At 42.8% G+C, this 19,026-nt stretch overlaps 1 protein-coding gene across 1 annotated transcript in view; it reads right to left on the bottom strand.

Annotated features, from left to right (window-relative positions):
• Nucleotides 1-19,026, bottom strand: part of LOC127658412 (A disintegrin and metalloproteinase with thrombospondin motifs 16-like) — a 106,338-nt gene that overhangs the window by 41,489 nt on the left and 45,823 nt on the right. The window contains exons 10-13 of the mRNA XM_052147687.1: nt 17,985-18,138; nt 13,070-13,165; nt 11,657-11,805; nt 8,431-8,603 (exon numbers count right to left, since the gene is read on the bottom strand). Of these exons, the coding sequence (XP_052003647.1) occupies nt 8,431-8,603; nt 11,657-11,805; nt 13,070-13,165; nt 17,985-18,138 (572 nt within the window). The remainder of the gene's footprint in view (nt 1-8,430; nt 8,604-11,656; nt 11,806-13,069; nt 13,166-17,984; nt 18,139-19,026) is intronic.

The raw sequence follows: 19,026 nt of genomic DNA, 5'->3' as shown, positions 1-19,026 counted from the left end.
AGATCAGTCCTGCTGTCATCAAGGAGTTCCAAAGAATTTGGAAACTTTGGGGGCTTTTCCATTGCACGGTACAGTTCGACTCGACTCTGCTTGCTCTTTGGGGGTTTTCCACTGTGGATAGTACCTGGTAACTGGTACTTTTTTTAGTAACACTTCGGTCGAGGTTCCAAGCGAGCCGAGCCGATACTAAATGTGACATCAAAATCCTGCAGATCACTGATTGGTCAGAGAGAATCGTCACTACCAGCATCACTGGATTTGCGACATGGGACATCAACCCGCTAGTTTTAGTTAGCAACAGCAATAGCAGTATCATTTGTTCATGCAACTCTGGTTGAACTCTTGGACTGAAAGCAAAGTTTTACTACCCTTTATTCAGTGGGAAATTATTGGTTCCCTTTACAAAAGGCTTCACTACGATGTTGCGCTGCTAAGCGCTACGGGGAACAGCTTTCGCTGTGAGCCGAGCTGAATAATGTGTGGAACACGTCAATGGACATTGACCGGAATTTATAGCCTCGGCTGATGTAATCATTAGATGCACCTGAGGCCAGGCTATAAATGGATACGTCACCAGGTGTCGTCAGAAACTGTTTTTTCAGAGCGATTCTGTTTCTGTGTGTTTCACACACCCTGTCAAAACTTTCTTTCCTCTGTTAGGAGTTAGAATCAGTTAAACAGTGTGCAGTGAACTTTGTTCTTTGTTCTCTTTTCTCTTCTGTTTAGAAAATATTATATATATATATTTCTAAAAAAGAGAGAATGACTGAAAGCCGCAAACGGTGCGTGTTTCCCTCTTCTCGCTCTATAGCTGAAGACGACACACATCAGTTTTTGCTGTTTGTTTGGGAGCACGCTGCTCTCGCGTTGCAACAGGGCGGGTGCGAGCACTGCGATTTGCTTTAACAGGCAGAGTGCGTCGTGCTCGCCTCGCTTGCTTCCGGGAGTCAGCACTCTCGAAAAGAAGATTGTTCGTGGGGCTCTTGCATGGAGCAAGAGACGGGTTGATCCCTTTCTCTCACTCTCTCCCCAAACCCAGCTGCTTCTTCACATGATCTCGACGCTTCTCGGATCATGAGGTGGATCGCTATTCTCTTCCCGCCTCCGAGCTTTCCGTCCGCGATAAAAAATCTACGGAGGAATTGCTTGATGTTGTTACTCGTGCGGTTGCCAGATTGGTCTGGCCACGTGAAAAAGAGACCCCCAAACGCTCCAAATTAGGGGATAGATTTTATCTTCCAGTCTAAGAAAGGGAACGCCTCATGGGTTCCTTCCCTTCTTTGATAAACCTCCATTAAGAGCTTTTTCGCTCATGGAGAACCCCTAAAACAAATTAAAAAAAATTTAAAAAAATAATATATATATATATTTTTTTTTTTTTCTTCCCGTGTTCACATACCCTCGACGTCATTATATTCGACTGTCGTGGGTGCTGAGGCACGGCGGTATTCAGTGATGCCGCCGGTCAAAGAGACGCTTGCGGGCTCTCTCTCGCCGGGCTCGGCATCGTCACTTAAGAAACCCTCTCTCCCCTCAAAGCCTTGTAGGACAAACTCCACTTTAGTGGGAAGGGCTTATCAAGCAGCAGGTCAGGCTGGTGCTGCTCTGCACACTATGCTGTTTTACAGGCGTACCAGGCTGACCCCCTGGGCGACCTGAGTGTGGGTTCTGCGCTTGACGAGCAAGCCGCAGACCCACCTCGGTCCTGACTGAAGGGAGGCTCAAAAACAAAGCGTGGCGAGTCGTGCTCCTCCACCCAGGGATTGGGGACAGTCTCGCCGCCCTGAAGCAAGACCCAAGAGAAAACCCTGATTGTCTTGCACCTAGATTAGGGGGTAGCTCCCCTCGGAACGGGGCGCGTGTTTCACTTCACCCCTCCCGGTACCCCCTCGAAGCCCCCCATTCCCGCCACCTCTTGGTGTTTCGGGTTGCAGAGGCTTCCACCAAAATTGGGTGTTTTCGCTGTTCCTGCATCTTATTCAGGACGCGAAGCACCCGACAACCCCTCAACAGGAAGTGTTAAAATATAATACCCATCTCAGAGATCATGGCAGCGTGGAAACTCCTGCCGGATATATTCTTTTTGTGGGTCTTATAAGGGCGTCAGGATTTAATTCACTCGCCGTTTTTCTGTGTTTCAACGGCGTGTTCTCACTACCGTAAACCGGATTTCTTTTTTTATAAAAACAAAAACTCATTCTCCTGGTTAAAGGGGCCACGGTATGTGTTCCCCTTCCAGAGAGAGAGTTAGGTTATTACTCTAAATACTTCCCGTTACCCATGGAGGGTGAGGGGTGGCGTCTGGCTTAGATCTTAAAGCTTGAACTACCCGTGGGTGTTCAAGTCCAAGATGATGCCTGTCAAGATGGTCGTGTCTCAAGCCCTACAACTCGTTTGGCTGGTCACCATCGATCTTATGACGCACTTCTATACTTCATTTAGAAGTTCTGCCACAACATGGAAAGTTCCTGAGGTTCACTTCTGGGGGCGAAGTCTTCCAGGGTCAGGTTCTTTCACTCAGCCTAGCCATTTTTACCCGCACATTCACAATGTATGATGTAGCGCTGGCTCCTTGCGACTCCGGGGCATCTGCATTCTGAATTATGTAGACGACTGGCTGATCCTAGCGCAGTTCCAGGAACTGGCAGTTCAGCACAGGGACATCGTCTTAGCTCATCTGTTTCTCTGGGGTTGAGGCTCAACGCCAAGAAAAGCGTCCTCTCTCCCACTCAGAACACTGTCTATCGGGGCATCGTATGGAGTTCAATCTCAATGCGGGCACAACTGTCTCCCGCTAGGATTGAGTCCATTTAGATCACCCTGAGCAAAGTCAGGCTAGGTCAAGGTTGCACTGTTATCAGTATCAATGATTTCCAGGTCTCAGGGCGAATGCGTCCACAGTGATCCCTCTGGACCTTCTGCTCATGAGACCGTTTTTGTTGTGGCCAAAAGCCAGGGGATTCTTCCAAGGGCCAAAACCCCTAGGCTAAATAGGGTTACGTGCCTCAGGCTTCATTCCCTTTCTATGTGGTTCAGACCCCGGTTTTCTGCCTTTGGTCCCACTCTAGGTGCGTCTTGTTGTCGCAGGCTGCTAATGTCAGACGCCTCCCTGATGGGTGGGGTAGCGGCCTTAAGTGGTCGTCCAGCTTAAGGGGATAGGAGGGTCATCAGCTCGGTTGTCACAGTCACTGTCTCGGGTTGATGGCTGTATTTCTGGCCCTGAAATACCTCCTCCTGAGGCTGCCATGTCTTGGTGCGGGTGGACAATGCAGCGGTAGCCTCTTACATAAATCATCAAGGAGACCCACGTTCTTGTCAGCTGTATTTCTGACATGTTGGGTTCTTCTTAGGGCCCAGGGCAAGCTCCTGCCACTCAGGTCAGTTATATCCCTGGATGCCCGTATATGGGAGCAGATTTACGGTCCAGACAGAAAATACCAACGGGGGAGTTAAGAACTCCACCCTAAGGTAGTAGTTGCCCAGAATTCGCCAGCAAGGGTTTTTGCCTCTTACTGATAGCACTGCGCTGGCCGAACAGGGCTTGGTGGGAGCCACATAGAACCTGGCAGTGGCGAGGCAAGTGCCCGCTGACAGTTCTTTCCACAGAAAATCCAGAACTGAAGCAAACTGGCAGTTAGCTGGTTGGAACTTGGGCTCGGAGCTAATCTCTTCCCTCGACGGCTCGCCTTTGGCGATGCCGAACAGGAAGGATCTTCTGTCTCAGGCACAGGGCAATATTTCATCCCTGCCCCAAATTGTGGAATCTTTCATGTTTGGCCCCTAAGGGTACCAACTGAGGGACACAGGGCTCTCTCCTGAGGTTATCGAGACCTTTTTAAATGCCGGGCTTTTTCCACTTGGAACAAGTTTGGGTGAGATCTTAGGGCAGAAGAGGACCTCTTCGCCTCTATGAATAGCGCAATGTCTCCTCTACTTCTCCCTGAAATCACCCTGCCCCCTTGGGTCTGGACGTTAAGACACATACATGACCCAGAATGCGTCTGTATGCGTTTCTTTCCCGGTTTCTCTGCTCCGGGAGTCTTGGCAATGTTCACCAGCAAGGGTCTTGCCTCCTATTAATGGCGCTGCGCTGGCTGAACAGGATATGGTTCTCGGAGTTAATATCTCTCCTCGACGGCTCGCCTTGGGCGATTCTGAACAGGTAGGACCTTCTTTCTCAGGCTTGGGGGACATATTCATCCCCGGCCCGAATTATGAAACCTTTCATGCTTGGCCCCTGTAGGGTACCAACTGAGGTTCACAGGGCTTTCTCTTGAAGTTATCGAGACCGTTTCAAGTGCTAGGGCTCCCTCCCTTGGAACTGATCTGGGTAGATTTTACAGGGAAGAAGAGGACCTCTTTGCCTCTGTTGATAGCGCAATGTCTCCTCTACTTCTCCCCGAGTCACCCAGTCCCCCCCCTCGGGGGTGCTGATCGTGGTGGCGCATACATGGCACAAATGCTCCTGCATGCGTTTCCTTCTAATAAGTTCAAATTACAGAACCAGCTAACTGCCAGTTTGCTTCAGTTCTGGATTTTCTGTGGAAAGAACTGTCAGCGGGCACTTGCCTCGCCACTGCCAGGTTCTATGTGGCTCCCACTTCGGCTTGCCATGCCTTGGTGGGCGGGGTGCCCTCTAAGAGGCATCCTTGCTAGGACCTCTTCATAGGGTAAGACCCCCCTTTTTAAAACCTCTAGAGTCAGCGTTTGGTAGACTTCTGACTCTCAAGATGGTTTTTCATATGGCAATTACGTCTCTAAGGAGACTTGGGTACCTACAGGCTCTGTCTCTTTTGCCAGCCTGTTTTGAGTTGCCCCAGGTAGGACCAAGAGCATTCTTTGCACCCTCACCCTGACTACCTGCCAAGGTGCCTTTCTCGACCCTTGGCCAGTCATTCTCTAAGCCTTCTGCTCCCTGCCGTTTGTAATGCCGGAGCAGCTAAAGACTACTCAGACTTTGTCCAGTCTGTGCCCTTCAGAATTATGTCCACCGCATTTGCTAGTGGAGTAAAGTCAGGGCAGCAGTTCTTCACTTTGAAGCCGTGACCGGGTTGTCACTTTGGGTGAGGGACCTTACTGCCTGGGCCTACGAGGCGCACGTTCAAGCTTCGCCAGTAGGTTTTAGGGCGCACTCTTCCAGAGGGCTCTCCTCCTCTAAAGCCTTGGCTAGAGTTCTCCCTCTGCAGCAAGTTTGTGGTGCGGCAGGTTGATCCTCTCTGCGCACATTCATTAAACTTTTATAGTTTGGATGTTCTTGCCACTCTTGGCTCTTACGCCCTTGAGTTGACACCGAACAAGTTTGTGGTGCGGCAGGTTGGCACTCTCCGCACACACTAATCACATTTTATGGTTTAGATGCTTTGCTACTCCGGACTCTTATGTCCTTGAGTCGACATCTCAGCCCATGCCTAAACAAGTTTGTGATGCGGCAGGCTGGTCCTCTCTGCTCACATTCATCAGTTTTTATGACAAGTTTGTGTTGCGATAGGGTTCTCTTCGCACACATTCATCGAACTTTATGGGTTAGATGCTTTGCTACTCTGGGCTCTTATGCCCTTGAGTCGACATCTCAGCTCATGCCTGAACAAGTTTGTGATGCGGCAGGCTGGTCCTCTCTGCTCACATTCATCAGTTTTTATGACAAGTTTGTGTTGCGATAGGGTTCTCTTCGCACACATTCATCGAACTTTGTGGGTTAGATGCTTTGCTACTCTGGGCTCTTATGCCCTTGAGTCGACATCTCAGCTCATGCCTGAACAAGTTTGTGATGCGGCAGGCTGGTCCTCTCCGCTCACATTCATCAGTTTTTATGACAAGTTTGTGTTGCGATAGGGTTCTCTTCGCACACATTCATCGAACTTTGTGGGTTAGATGCTTTGCTACTCTGGGCTCTTATGCCCTTGAGTCGACATCTCAGCTCATGCCTGAACAGGTTTGTGATGCGGCAGACTGGTCCTCTCCGCACACATTCATCAAAAAATTAATGGTTTAGATGTTTATGCTACTCCGGGCTCTTATGCCCTTGAGTCGACATCTCAAGCTCATGTCTGAGACCTCTCGCGTTTTTGTGAGTACACTGCACAACCGTAGGGGTCCGGACAGCCCCAAGTGCGGCGGCGTGGGTATTGCGTTCCCCGTAGCGCTTAGCAGCGCAACATCGTAGTGAAGCCTTTTGTAAAGGGAACGTCTCGGGTTACATGTGTAACCCTTGTTCCCTGAAAAAGGCGGAACGAGATGTTGCGCTGCTTTGCCGCACTGGGACGTCCCAGGACTGCTCTTCAAAAAGAAGTATCTGACGACACCTGATGACGTATCCATTTATAGCCTGGCCTCAGGTGCATCTAATGATTACATCAGCCGAGGCTATAAATTCCGGTCAGTGTCCATTGACGTGTTCCACACATTATTCAGCTCGGCTCACAGCGAAAGCTGTTCCCCATAGTGCTTAGCAGCGCAACATCTCGTTCCGCCTTTTTCAGGGAACAAGGGTTACACATGTAACACGAGACGTTTTATACGATTTTGCTGAAGCCCCAACCACAGGCTCCCAAAACCTAACCTTAAATCTGATTGGTTGATAGAATTGTGGTTGCATAACCAATATGGATGTTGAAAAAGGAAAATGGAAGTAGAAACATCACTGAGGGCTGTAGCCATCAAGGGCAACATGGATGGAGCCAAATACAGAAAAATCCTTAATGATAAATTGTTCAGTAGCTCAGACAACTGTGAAATGTAACTGTACAAACTCTCACCCCACATAGTAGTATATTAAACATGCAATATTTTCTAATTGACTGTGATTGTCGTTTTCTAAGGTGTTTTGTCTTCAGTGAGGACAGAACAAATTATTTGTTGCTAGAAGCTTGTTGCATCTCACTATGATGAAGATGTTTCCAGCAAAAAATTACCCAAAGCATTTGGTAAAACTATTAACCCTTTCACACATATGATCAAACCGGTGTTATTACACTAGTCTGGGCTCAGACGGGTATGATCAAACCGGTGTGATCTGCATTCGTGCTGCTGTTTACTAGCAAATTCGGTTGTCATAATGACTGAAGCGGTTATCACAATGAACAAGCAGCTCAAATAGTCTTTTCAACATCACAATATCTTTATTTTTATATGTTACAATCTTTAAAGCAATATCTAAATAAAAATATAAAGTCGTTATCGTCGGAGCGCACAGTTTCGATGCAGTGCTGCAGCCATGTTTTCTGACGTCAAAGAATATACAAACTAGTCAGTCCACTCGAGCCTTCTCCCATTCCGTCCATCACAACCATTTCCGGGAAAACCACTTCTATCGGGAAGACACGCAGGCTTGAGTGAAGTTTGAGATGCCATTTATTTGATAGATGTAAAACGGGAGTTGATGTCTCTCTCTTTGGCGTAGGCCCCGTCCGGCAGTCCGAGGGAGTTGTACCCGGAACCGTCATGTCCTGCCGGAGATAGGAGGCAGGGGCGAGTAGCCTACCCCCCTGCGGGACAGGGCTCAACTGGTGGTGGGGAGGTGGAGGTTGCAGTGTTAGCACACCGAAACAGCAATGTGATAGATTGTGAGCGGACTTATAAAGCAATGGCTTACGTGCGATTGGCTAGGTGTTACCCAGCTAACGATGTGATGTTCATCTGCTGGTCTTCCTGCTAGAACTACGCTCCACTTCCATTTCTGGGAGAGTGGAAGTGCTAGGTTTTTAGAACCTTTTATGCTCCTCCTTTTGTATGCTTCTTTGACGATACTCACACTCAGAATCCCATCTTGCATCAAAAATATGGCAAGTGCATTCACGATCGCATCATATCTATCATAATCAATCATTATAAACATCTAAAAAGCACATTATATGTTTGATCATATATAATCTGACATTCGCGCCCGGTGTGAAGTGTAAGGCAAGATTAAATTTATTTACAGTGTGCATTAAAGAACTCATGCTGGGAGATCCGTTAGTACAACAGAAACGTATGTGAGAAAATATTAAGGAATGGCTGTAAAAAAAAGTAAGTAATTTAGTATTCTGGAATGACCCTGTCAGATGCCAAAGTGGAATTCAATTAAGAAACTCCAATGTACGCCTCTACAGACTTTCACCATCTAATTCATCAGAGCTGAAGAGACTTTGTATTGAAAAATAGACGAATCAGTGCTGTACTGTGCTCTTGTAAAGATCTGAAAATGGTCTTTCATTCTGGAGAATGGAGCATTCTTGAAAAAATATTTGTTTTTATATGTGCTGAATTTATTATTATGGAAGGAAGATTTTTTTTTATGTGTTACAATCTAAAGGAGAAACAGATATAAAATGTGAAAAATTCAAGTGGGTGAGTATTATATAAAGACACTGTTTATATTTCATATCAGTCTAACATTATAAACTAGATTTGCTTTTACTGAATGAAATACCCTTGCATGAAATGACCTACCGTCCACTTGTGTGTAGGGCTTCCACTTGTAGTACCATTCACGGAAGGGCTTGCTGTTGAACTCAGCACACTGGACAGCCCTGAAGTCTACAGTGTTGTTAGGACAGTCATCAGTGTTACACAGTTTATAAGAGCGGGATGAGCCCCCGCAAAACCTGCCACCATACATTGGCCTATGAGAAAACACAGACAGGGAGAAGATTACACATTTTAATTATACATTATATATATATATATAGGGCTTTTGTAAGGGTTAGGTTTAGGGGTAGAGATAGGGATATGATTTGGGGACAGACAACAAATTTAGGTCACAATAGAAACAACACAAGTCCCAGCCATGTTAGAATAACCAACTAGTGTGTATGTTTGTACAGCCTGACGCAAAAGTCATATCAAGATTTCAGAAAAGTGCTGTGGTTGGAGATGTGTGTTTGAGGTTTAAACAACTAGAGTATAATATTTTCTATCATAAAACTTCTTCAAACCAAATCTATTAACACTAAATTAAATGAAAGTTGTAGCTGAGAGATGTGTTTTTCAATGGCTGATGCGATATCTAGAGAGAAGCATTGCAGATGCCCAATATAAAGCCAATAGATATAATTAACACTAGCGCCCGGACGATATTAGCCTTTTACCGATATCCATGTTTACCGATATGCGCAGATATGAAAACATATTTCAGAACATATAATGCAGAAAACAATGCTTTTGAATTTGTGTCATTACATAGTTTGTCCAGCAGAGCGTGCACCGACTCTAAAGACAGGGTGGAGTTAAGTGGTGTCTTCTCAGTAAGTTGCTAACTAGATTGTGAAATACATACTGGAAAGTTAATAAACAATGACCCCATCATTTTCCCTTTTCAATATAACTAATGTAACGTTAACCCTGTCCCTGACAACCATGCCACTCATGTTGATCACATCTGTTTGCTATTTTAGCCAGCTATAGTTTGTCAGTGCAGTCAATAATGTAGCAGATTGAAAGGTAAACATCAGAGCATATTTTTGCAGTTCAGCAGACAACATTGGATTGTGTCTGTTGAGAGTTGATTTCACACTGCGTTGTTACCTAGTTGGTGAGATGCAATACTGGTCCATCTTTTACTCTCCATGACAACGAGCTTATAGCTAACTAACTAACCACGTAGCTACTTTCATTGCTTGTCAGCTGAGCGGATGCTAATGTGTAAACACGTATTCACCAATCTGTTTTGTTCAGAATTTCACAGTTTGGTACCCCCTTCAACCAAACAATTCCAGTCATTGCATTTATAAAATGTAATATTTAAAAGTCTGGTTTTCCACAGTTTAAAGTTTCCCTTGTACTTGTATAGCAGAATGCGGTGTAACACCGCTGCCGCTGTTTATCTCTTGTCTCGGCAGGTGCAAATGCTTCTTGTGTTACAACCTGACCCTAATTAACTGGCAGTATTAAAATAGTCAGCATTAGACTAAACAGTAGTAGACTAAATTAGATACTAAACAGTACTGATGTTTATTTATTGTATTTTTATTTATTCTTTATTTAAATGGTCAGCAACTGACTGATACTGAACATACAGTACTGATGTTTATTTAGCTATTTAATGTATTTTTATTTATTCTTTATTTTCTCAGTGTTCATTTATAAAATTTGTAGACAATGTATAATAATTATGTCAAATATTATTTGATAAAATATTTGAATAAGAAAGCAGCATTCTTAGTGCCTTTGCATAGTCATATCTGTGACAAAATCGATGAACAATCCACAGAGAAAATCTGTTTCATTACAGCTCAAAACTTAACTACAAAACGAATTACCATATTGGTAATCATTGAATTTCCCCCCTCAAAAAGCAGTATTAGCATCGATCTCAAAAATCCCATAATGGTCGGGCTCTAATAAACAAACACACACACACACACACACACACACACACACACACACACACACACACACACACACACACACACACACACACACACACACACACACGTTGGTGCAGCTATCATTATGAGGACTCTCCATAGACATACTGATTTTAATACTGTATGAACTATAGATTCTATCCTCTAAACCTAACACAACCCCTAAACCGAACCCTCGCAAAACACTTTCTGCATTTTTACATTAGAAAAAAGAAAACAAAGTGAATTATGGAGACACTAGAAATGTCCTCATAAACCACATTTATAACATAATACCCTTGTAATTACCAGTTTGTAACCAAAAGAAATTATATAAAAATGGCTAAATATATACCAATATCACTGCATGAAAGTATAAATAATTTTTCTGCACCAAATTTATTCCCACCAATGTCAAATTATTGGCATTTTCTGAAAACACTTCAGATACCTAAATTAACAGTTTGGTATAAAACAATAAACCTCCAAAAGTAAATAAATAAATAAATGGCAAATCACTGCAGTACAATATTTCAAAAAATATAAAAATATTCTTTATGTGGTAACAAAATGTAACTGCCGTTATATATATATATATATATATATATATATATATATTTAAATGAATAAATAATTGTATTTAATTTGTATATATGTATATATATATATATACAAATTAAATACAATTATTTATTCATTTAAATAATACTTTTTAAGGGTCAGATCAGAGAAGGGTCACAACTGCCTTGGTGTGAAATGGCCTTTACTGTAAACCCTCTCAGTGCATTTTATTTCAATCATGCTCTACACGAGGGGTGTCAAACTCATTTTAGGTCGATGGTTGGATTGGACTAAGTGTAACTGTATGCGGGCCTAACTGTTAATACATGCATATACAGTATATTTACTATATGTCACATATTTATATATACTACATAGAAATCATGTATTAAAGTTATTTTAAAAACTGTGTATCTGAACTGAATGTTATCATTTGAACAAGTTTAATGACTGAATTAAGTTTAATTAATTTTGTACACAAAACCTTTCTTGATTTATTTTTGGCATGACAGAGAGCAAAGAGTTGTGATGTCATGTCGTGCATAATTAAAAGAAATTCCAGATATGATGTAAGTTATTACATCCATGCAATACTGCAAATTAAAATGTTTATCTGCCCTGTGGTAGCTAAAAAAAGATCATCATGTCGATGAAATAGGCTAAATCAAAGTGAATGTTTTTAAGCATTTTTTTTTCACAAATCATCTCGACGGCCAGATTGGAGTCGTTTGTCCCGTGGGCCACACGTTTGACACCCATGCCCTACACACCTTGGGTTGTTGCAGTGTCTCTCTTTGTAGGTCACTCCACTCTCACAGCTTCTAGAGCAGCTGGACCACCCAGACCAGGATGACCACTGACCATGCACCAGCTTCGGACCTTCATCACCTTGCTTTACACACTGACCACGGCGACACCACTGCAAAGACAAACAAACAAAAATGTAAAGACCCATACAGCTACGATATCAGTGAAAATGTCACTCAAGCTAATGTTCTTAGAATTTGATGGGCCAGCATCATGCAGTTTATGGATCCAGTCACATTCAATTCCCATTTTGCACCGTTAAAGTCAATGTGAAACCGTTCGCATAGCCGACTTTTTTTTCTTCTGTTTTCTAATCAAATGCTCTCTTGTCTGAGAATATCCCTCCCCCTAATACCACCTGTAACTGACAAGCAAGAATAATCTCCATGGTTGTGATATAACTAAATCCTATTGGCTATTAAAAAAGGGACAAGGCCTTCAATATATCCCACCCTTTATGAATGTAAAGGTTCAATTTTGATTTCATGTTGACTTTAAAGCAAGGTTCCAGGATCAATTCAAGTGAAGCTCAATAATAACACTGATCTATCTATCTATCTATCTATCTATCTATCTATCTATCTATCTATCTATCTATCTATCTATCTATCTATCTATCTATCTATCTATCTGTCTATCTGTCTATCTATCTATCTATCTATCTATCTATCTATCTATCTATCTATCTATCTATCTATCTGTCTGTCTGTCTGTCTGTCTGTCTGTCTGTCTGTCTGTCTGTCTCTCTCTCTGTGTGTCTCTCTCTCTCTCTGTCTGTCTGTCTCTCTCTCTCTCTGTCTGTCTGTCTGTCTCTCTCTCTCTTTCTGTCTGTCTGTCTGTCTCTCTCTCTCTCTCTCTCTCTCTCTCTCTCTCTCTGTGTCTGTCTGTCTGTCTGGGAGACTGTGTATTTAACCTGTGCCAAACCTGTGTTCCAGTCAAACTTTACTCAGCAAAAACAGCATTTCTCAAAGACAGTTCTCATGTGAAATTACATGGCTTCTATTGTGAACCTCACTGTCACTTAAATGTGTTTTCCCGACTCTATGCATAAAAGCTTCATTCTTTCACTCTGCTGGCATTTACACTGTCCTCTCAGTCCCTGGAAACACTTGTTCAAGACACTAGACATCTGTTAAAATCCTTTTGAATAAAAAAAGAAAAAAACTTGTCTCCCCCTGGGTTTAATGTCACGAGCTGAATAATCGTGAGAGGATGTTAATGATTAAACTTATTCATTGGGATAAATGTACTGCAGGCAGCGTTCCATTTGGCATTTGTGCCACTTGAGCTGAAAGGGTATAAAGAAGGGTTCTTGTTGCTTTTTTAAGATGAGACGGCTTCAGGAGCCAGCAGTGTGACTTGTGGCAGTGCCTTACCATCTCTGGACCACAGGTGGAACCCTCGGCAGCTGGCATGAACTTGGTCTCACATTTTCTTCCGATCCGGTGGCACCACAGGGCTTTGCAGATGTCCTGTAGACAAATATCAGATAGAGGTGTTGATTTGGATCTATTTAAGAACATTTCGTTATGACACAAGTTTAGCCAGCAGAAATCAGCCAAGTGCAATTGATTTGAATTGAAATGACGGGCTACAACAAACTACAGATTCTCTACAATACATAAAAGATGTTCTTCACATTTTACAGTATGACCGTTCAAAAGATTGTTCTAGTTAAATAATGAAACGCTGTTGTCTTATGCTCTCTGGAAATATGAGTAATTTTATACAATTACCAGCAACAAGCATTCTGTAAATGGGTAAACCTTTAATTAAGGGAACTTTTCTTTCCCATAAAATTATTTTAAACACGAACAATGATTAAAATGTTATTACCATCACACATCATTACCATCACACATAATATCAAAATCACACATTATACAAAAACATCCACTTGAACACTTGATCAAGGCCATGATCAGATCTTTATTCCAGAACATGTGATAAATGTTTTAAAATAGATGAAAGATAATTTTAAGGTATGCATAGAAAGACAAACTATTGCAAAGAATGATTTATGAAGCCAAATTCCTCAGACAACCTACAAATGTTTTACAGTCTTGTAAGAACAACCCCCTGTATCTCCAACACAAAGCACATTCACTATTTCTCTATGAAACAGAAAAAAAAGTAAGAAGGAGAAACGGCTGCTTGCATTATGTGTCTGTATTATTCACATCTGGATTATTGTATCATATTTTGATAATAGGAGCACAGATGGGAGGAAAAGGAGGCAGTTTGCCAGTATGATCATGGTCCAAATCCCAGCACATGTTTTGCAGCTGTCTGTTAAAGAGAGAGCATCTCGAATACGTCACCTGTTTCCCTGCTGAGTATTCAATACTGCTGCATCAGTCCTATCAGAGCTCTGTCTGCCAAGAAGACTATAGAGATGATAATTTTACCACTGTTGCAAGAATAAACACCCAAATGTTTTCCTGATAACATCTAGATCACCTAAGGTTACTCCAACGGATTTGACCCTGTGATGTACATGTTGTTTTGGGAAAAACATGTAGGGGTAGGAGTTTGGCTGGTAAGTTTCAGTGATCTCTTGCTGGTAGAAAACTACAATGTTTTGCAAGTAAAAAAAGCAAAAAAAGCAGCATATTTCTCCACTGATTGCCATTCAAAAGTGGTAGCATATTCTGACATTTTCCATTGTGGAATACATTTATCAGAGGTCAAATACATCTACAAATGAGATATTTTATAAAGGCATCAGCAACCAGAATCGTTTGCCTTTGTGTGATGCTGCATCCAATCAGAAAGTCCAAGACTACTATTGTATCGCCCAGGTAAACATAAACAAGAAAAGTCTGTACTTTGTGCAAGATACAGAAATTCCATTGCCTTTCTACTTTACCACAAAAGTGAAGTATGGATTAGCGTTAGATTAAGTAAACAAACACTATTCACATTATAACCTACAGATGATAAAATGCAATTCCAATTATGTCCTTCTTTATCATTATAAATCTTAACCATAGCCATGTAATTCTGTATCATTTGCACTTACCATACACATAATCATCATCTACATTCTTGCAAGTCAGATGTATTATTGCCCACTGCACTAGCCTCCAGTCAACATGATCACATCGTAAATCTGCATGTTTTTTGTTTTTGTTGTTTTTTCCCCTAAGAGATTCTGTAGGCTAAGATCGGCCACATTATGCCAAGTCACTGACAAGTTCCAGAACCTAACAGATATTTTTTGCATTGGATCCCTTGTGACGCGACCGGAAGCTTGTTGCGTCTGCAGCATGGGAAACCCGGGTTAGGATCCCGCATTAAAACTACGAAGTAATTGCATTTGCATAATCACTTACAAGCATGATTTGGAGGTTGCATTTTTCCCTCTAACATTACATTTTTACTCCACTGATGGTTAGGTTTAGGTTTGGGGTTTGGGGGTTCAGTTTATAAAACATACATTCCTCTTCACTGTATTACAGCCTGTACAGCTAAAAACATCTTGCTTCACAACTCACTTTTGGTGCCCATCTGTGGACATTGCACACAGAACATGGAGTTCATACGTGCCCATACGCCCAACAACACTTTACTGCTATTTTTAATTTCGGTAAGCATAGACTGATTTCAGCTAAAGACAAGGTTGAACTCCATGTTCTGTGTGCAATGTCCACAGATGGGCACCAAAAGTGAGTTGTGAAGCAAGATGTTTTTAGCTGTACATCTGATCTCAACTAAATCAGAGTAATATCACAGTGAAATCGGAAGTAGTAGGTTGACTACTACTTCCGATTTCACTGTGATATTACTCTGATTTAGTTGAGATCAGCACAATAGGAGCTCAGCAAACAGAGGTTCCCACTGGCATCCCTCCAGAGTATATTTAGCTCTGCCTCTGCTTCACGAGACTGCGCTGGCCTGGAGAGTGTTGAGAGAAATCTGCCTGTGCAGCACTCTATCAGATTTCTCTATGGGAGACTCTAAATTTAGATGTAGAGACAAGGCAGAGAAGAATGATATGAAAATCTCTAGAGTTCAGTAGGGCCTGAATTTCGGCATCACTGAAGGTGTTTAGAGCTGATTTAAACATATTTATACTGAGAAACTGATAAAGTTCTCCCTCACACTCGGAGTATGCAGTGATGTCATGCGCAATCAGACAGCAGGTGCTTTCACACATACAGCCTAGTCCATAAATTTAATAGCATTTTTCCTGTTTAGAGGTCGTGCGAACAGGACCAGCTCTCGAAATGCCAGAAAATCATTTCTGGCAATTTGTTGTCATAAGAGGTTGAAACATTTCCAAAAGAGTTCAGTTTTCAAGCATTGTGTGAACAAATCCATAAGATTAAAGGAGTAGTTCAACCAGAAATTAAATTTGTCAAGTGTTTTACTCATCACCATGTCATTCCAAACCCATATGATATCTATTTATCCATCCATCCATATATATGTAAATGTGATTATATGTTTAAGAAAGCTGTTCATAGATCTGAAGGTTTGCTCTCAGCAAATGTTATACATACAGTATGTGTCCTGGTGCTGCGTGACTGATCACCGAAGGCCTCAGTAAAGGTCCAGTAAGCACTTTTACTAGTTCAATCTGGCAAGCTACCCTCAGGTAAGATATAACTCTCAATCACACTGTCATGCTTTATCCTGCTCTTCCACTGAACTTGGAGTGGGATCCTCTTTCCAATCAAGACCTTAAACACTATGATAAGAACCACACAAATGGATTTTTATCAGTTTGAAAAGATAAAGTTCATTTACCAGAACACATCAGACATGTCAAAATATATGTGGCAGGGTGGAGGGCAGGGCTGGGTCGTGATCCTACACACCCGGTCCCGTATTAGGCTAATTAAGTCTCCGTGAGGGATAAAGGTTGACTGCAGAGGATCGTGCGGGAGAGAGAGATAGTTTATGGACATGTCCGTCGTGTGTGTTTATGTTGTCTTTTAAGTTTATCATTAAACTATTATTTATTATAGAAGCCGGTTCTCGCCTCCTCCTTTCCATGGGTCCCTTTACACTGGTGCCGGAAACCCGGGAAGGAGGAGGGATACGGCGTAGTAGAGTTCTCGCCACTACCGTCCACCCCAATGGAGCAGCCGCGGCCATCTGCCGGGGGACGAGGAGCCCAGCAGTCTGAAAGAGGACAATGGCCGCCAACCGTGAGGGAAGAAGGGGCTTCTAACCGACCGCCTGGAGTGGTCAGGGCCACTGCCAGGGGCGCAGGAGTCGCCTACCAGCCGCTGAAACGCAGCAGGGTTTAAGACCGCCGACCGCGAGCGGGGAGGGGCTCACTGCCGACCGCCTGGTGTGGGAGAACCGCTGCCAGGGGCGAGGGAGACCCCTTCTGTTCCCCGAGAACGCGGCGGGGTGTTCCGCCCACCAGAGGCTGGAGGACTGCCTCTGATCTGCACACTGTTACAGGAAGTACCCCCCCATTTTAATTATTTCTGTTTCCCTCGGCTTGTCCCCTCCCTCGTCCAGGTAGATGGGGATGACCTGCCGGCAGACTAGACTTAAAGCACGCCCTCCCCCATGGAAAGAGGTGGGGGGATGTACGTCAGGCCGGGGGCTCCCCAGCCTGAGAGAACGAGGGAGGAATGTGGCAGGGCGGAGGGCGGGGCCGGGTCGTGATCCTACACACCCGTTCCCGTATTAGGCTAATCAAGCCTCTGTGAGGGATAAAGGTCGACTGCAGAGGATCGTGCGGGAGAGAGAGATCGTTTATGGACATGTCCGTCATGTGTGTGTTTGTGTCTTCTGTTTTAGTTTATCTTTAAACTATTATTTATATTGAAAAGCCAGTTCCTCCTTTCCATTGATCCCTTTACACTATATTTGTCTCCTGTTCCTTTGAAAAGACACAAAAAATGGGTCACTAGCTCAATGTTGTGTTCTGGGCACTGGTATTTCAACCAGGGCTCTTAAATAACCTATGCAGTGAACAACTTTCTTGGTCAACTGGTTGTCCAGTCTCATTAGTTAAGTTTGGTAAACAGCATGCCTATATTGGTCCACCAATCAGACCTACACCAAACCAGCACAAACCTAAAGTAGATAAGTTTATACCAGCATATAAATTCACAAATGAAACTATACAGTTAAAATTGACTATGACAACAATGATTGATACCAATTTTCTTGTGCTAAGATTCTTCTATCTTCAAACTCCTATCTCAGAAATGTCAGGCTTTTGATGGCGTTTATATACAATTCAATCATTTTGATTTGAAGGCAGCGTAAGCTATTGTTTTCTGCAGGTTTCATAAATAACAAAATGAAATATAAAAGTCTTGCCTTCTTGAAGTCCAGAGTGCATAGTTTGGCTTTCTCTCCAAACTGCCACTTGCACTGGGTGTCGGCATCATACAGCTCTCCAGGAAGTTTCTCTGGGTATTTGTACTCTTGTATGGCACTGGGCTCATCAGACAGACAGGTGGCCTGGGCGGTACTGAGACAAAAACATGAATAACTCATACATGCTGTGAACAGTTTTACTCTGGTATGGTAGAGGTGGAAACCATGACAATGTAACAACCATAGTTCCCTTGGCTACAGTTAGAAATCTCTCTTTTCAACACTTTCTTTGACTTTGTCATGATGTATGTTATTCAATGTGGCCATTGTTATAAGGGCCAGCAAATGAGACTCCTTGTGTAAAACGATATGGAGGATCATGAGAAAGTACTGAACATAGTTTCGCACAGTGTGTTTAATATGATCAGAAGTACAGTTAAACTGAATGAGTTCTGAGTAGTTTAGCAGACACTCTGGGCTGGTAGCCCACTTGATGAGGACAGTGTGTCAGTATGTAAGTGTGTGAGTGGTATGTATGTTTGTACTACAGGTTACACACTAGTCCATTAGTTCTGCTACTACTAGTGGATTGCATGACTTGGGTTGCGCTTGTTGTATGAGAATGAGAGCAATTACTTTAGTCTCAAACTACTTACCAGTGCATTTGTGTGAAATTAGTTTTAACCTGTAACGGACGAATACTTTATTTTTGTAATTATGCAAGTGTGAAAATAGAGTGAACCCTGAGTACTTTGCAACAAGTCAAATTTCTTGTGAACTGCACTGAATCAAATCATGTAAACAGAAACTATATGCAAGTGGGACATGACAGTTTTTGCACAGTTTCTGACAAGGCAAAGTAACATGAATCTGGCAATAGATATGCACAATTCTTGTTTCTCTCCCACATAATCACTATGTAGACAATCTCTCCATTTACACACAGCTCTGGACTTGCCACAGTAAATACATTAGGTAAACATCAACCGACCGACTAGTTGACGATTCTGCTTGTGCTCGTTATTCGTCATTCATTAGTTCA

This window comes from Xyrauchen texanus, chromosome 17, assembly GCF_025860055.1.
Source record: "Xyrauchen texanus isolate HMW12.3.18 chromosome 17, RBS_HiC_50CHRs, whole genome shotgun sequence".
Classification (NCBI taxonomy): Eukaryota; Metazoa; Chordata; class Actinopteri; order Cypriniformes; family Catostomidae; genus Xyrauchen; species Xyrauchen texanus.
Note: the sequence above shows the minus strand (reverse complement) of the source record. Positions and strands in the feature narration are given on the sequence as shown.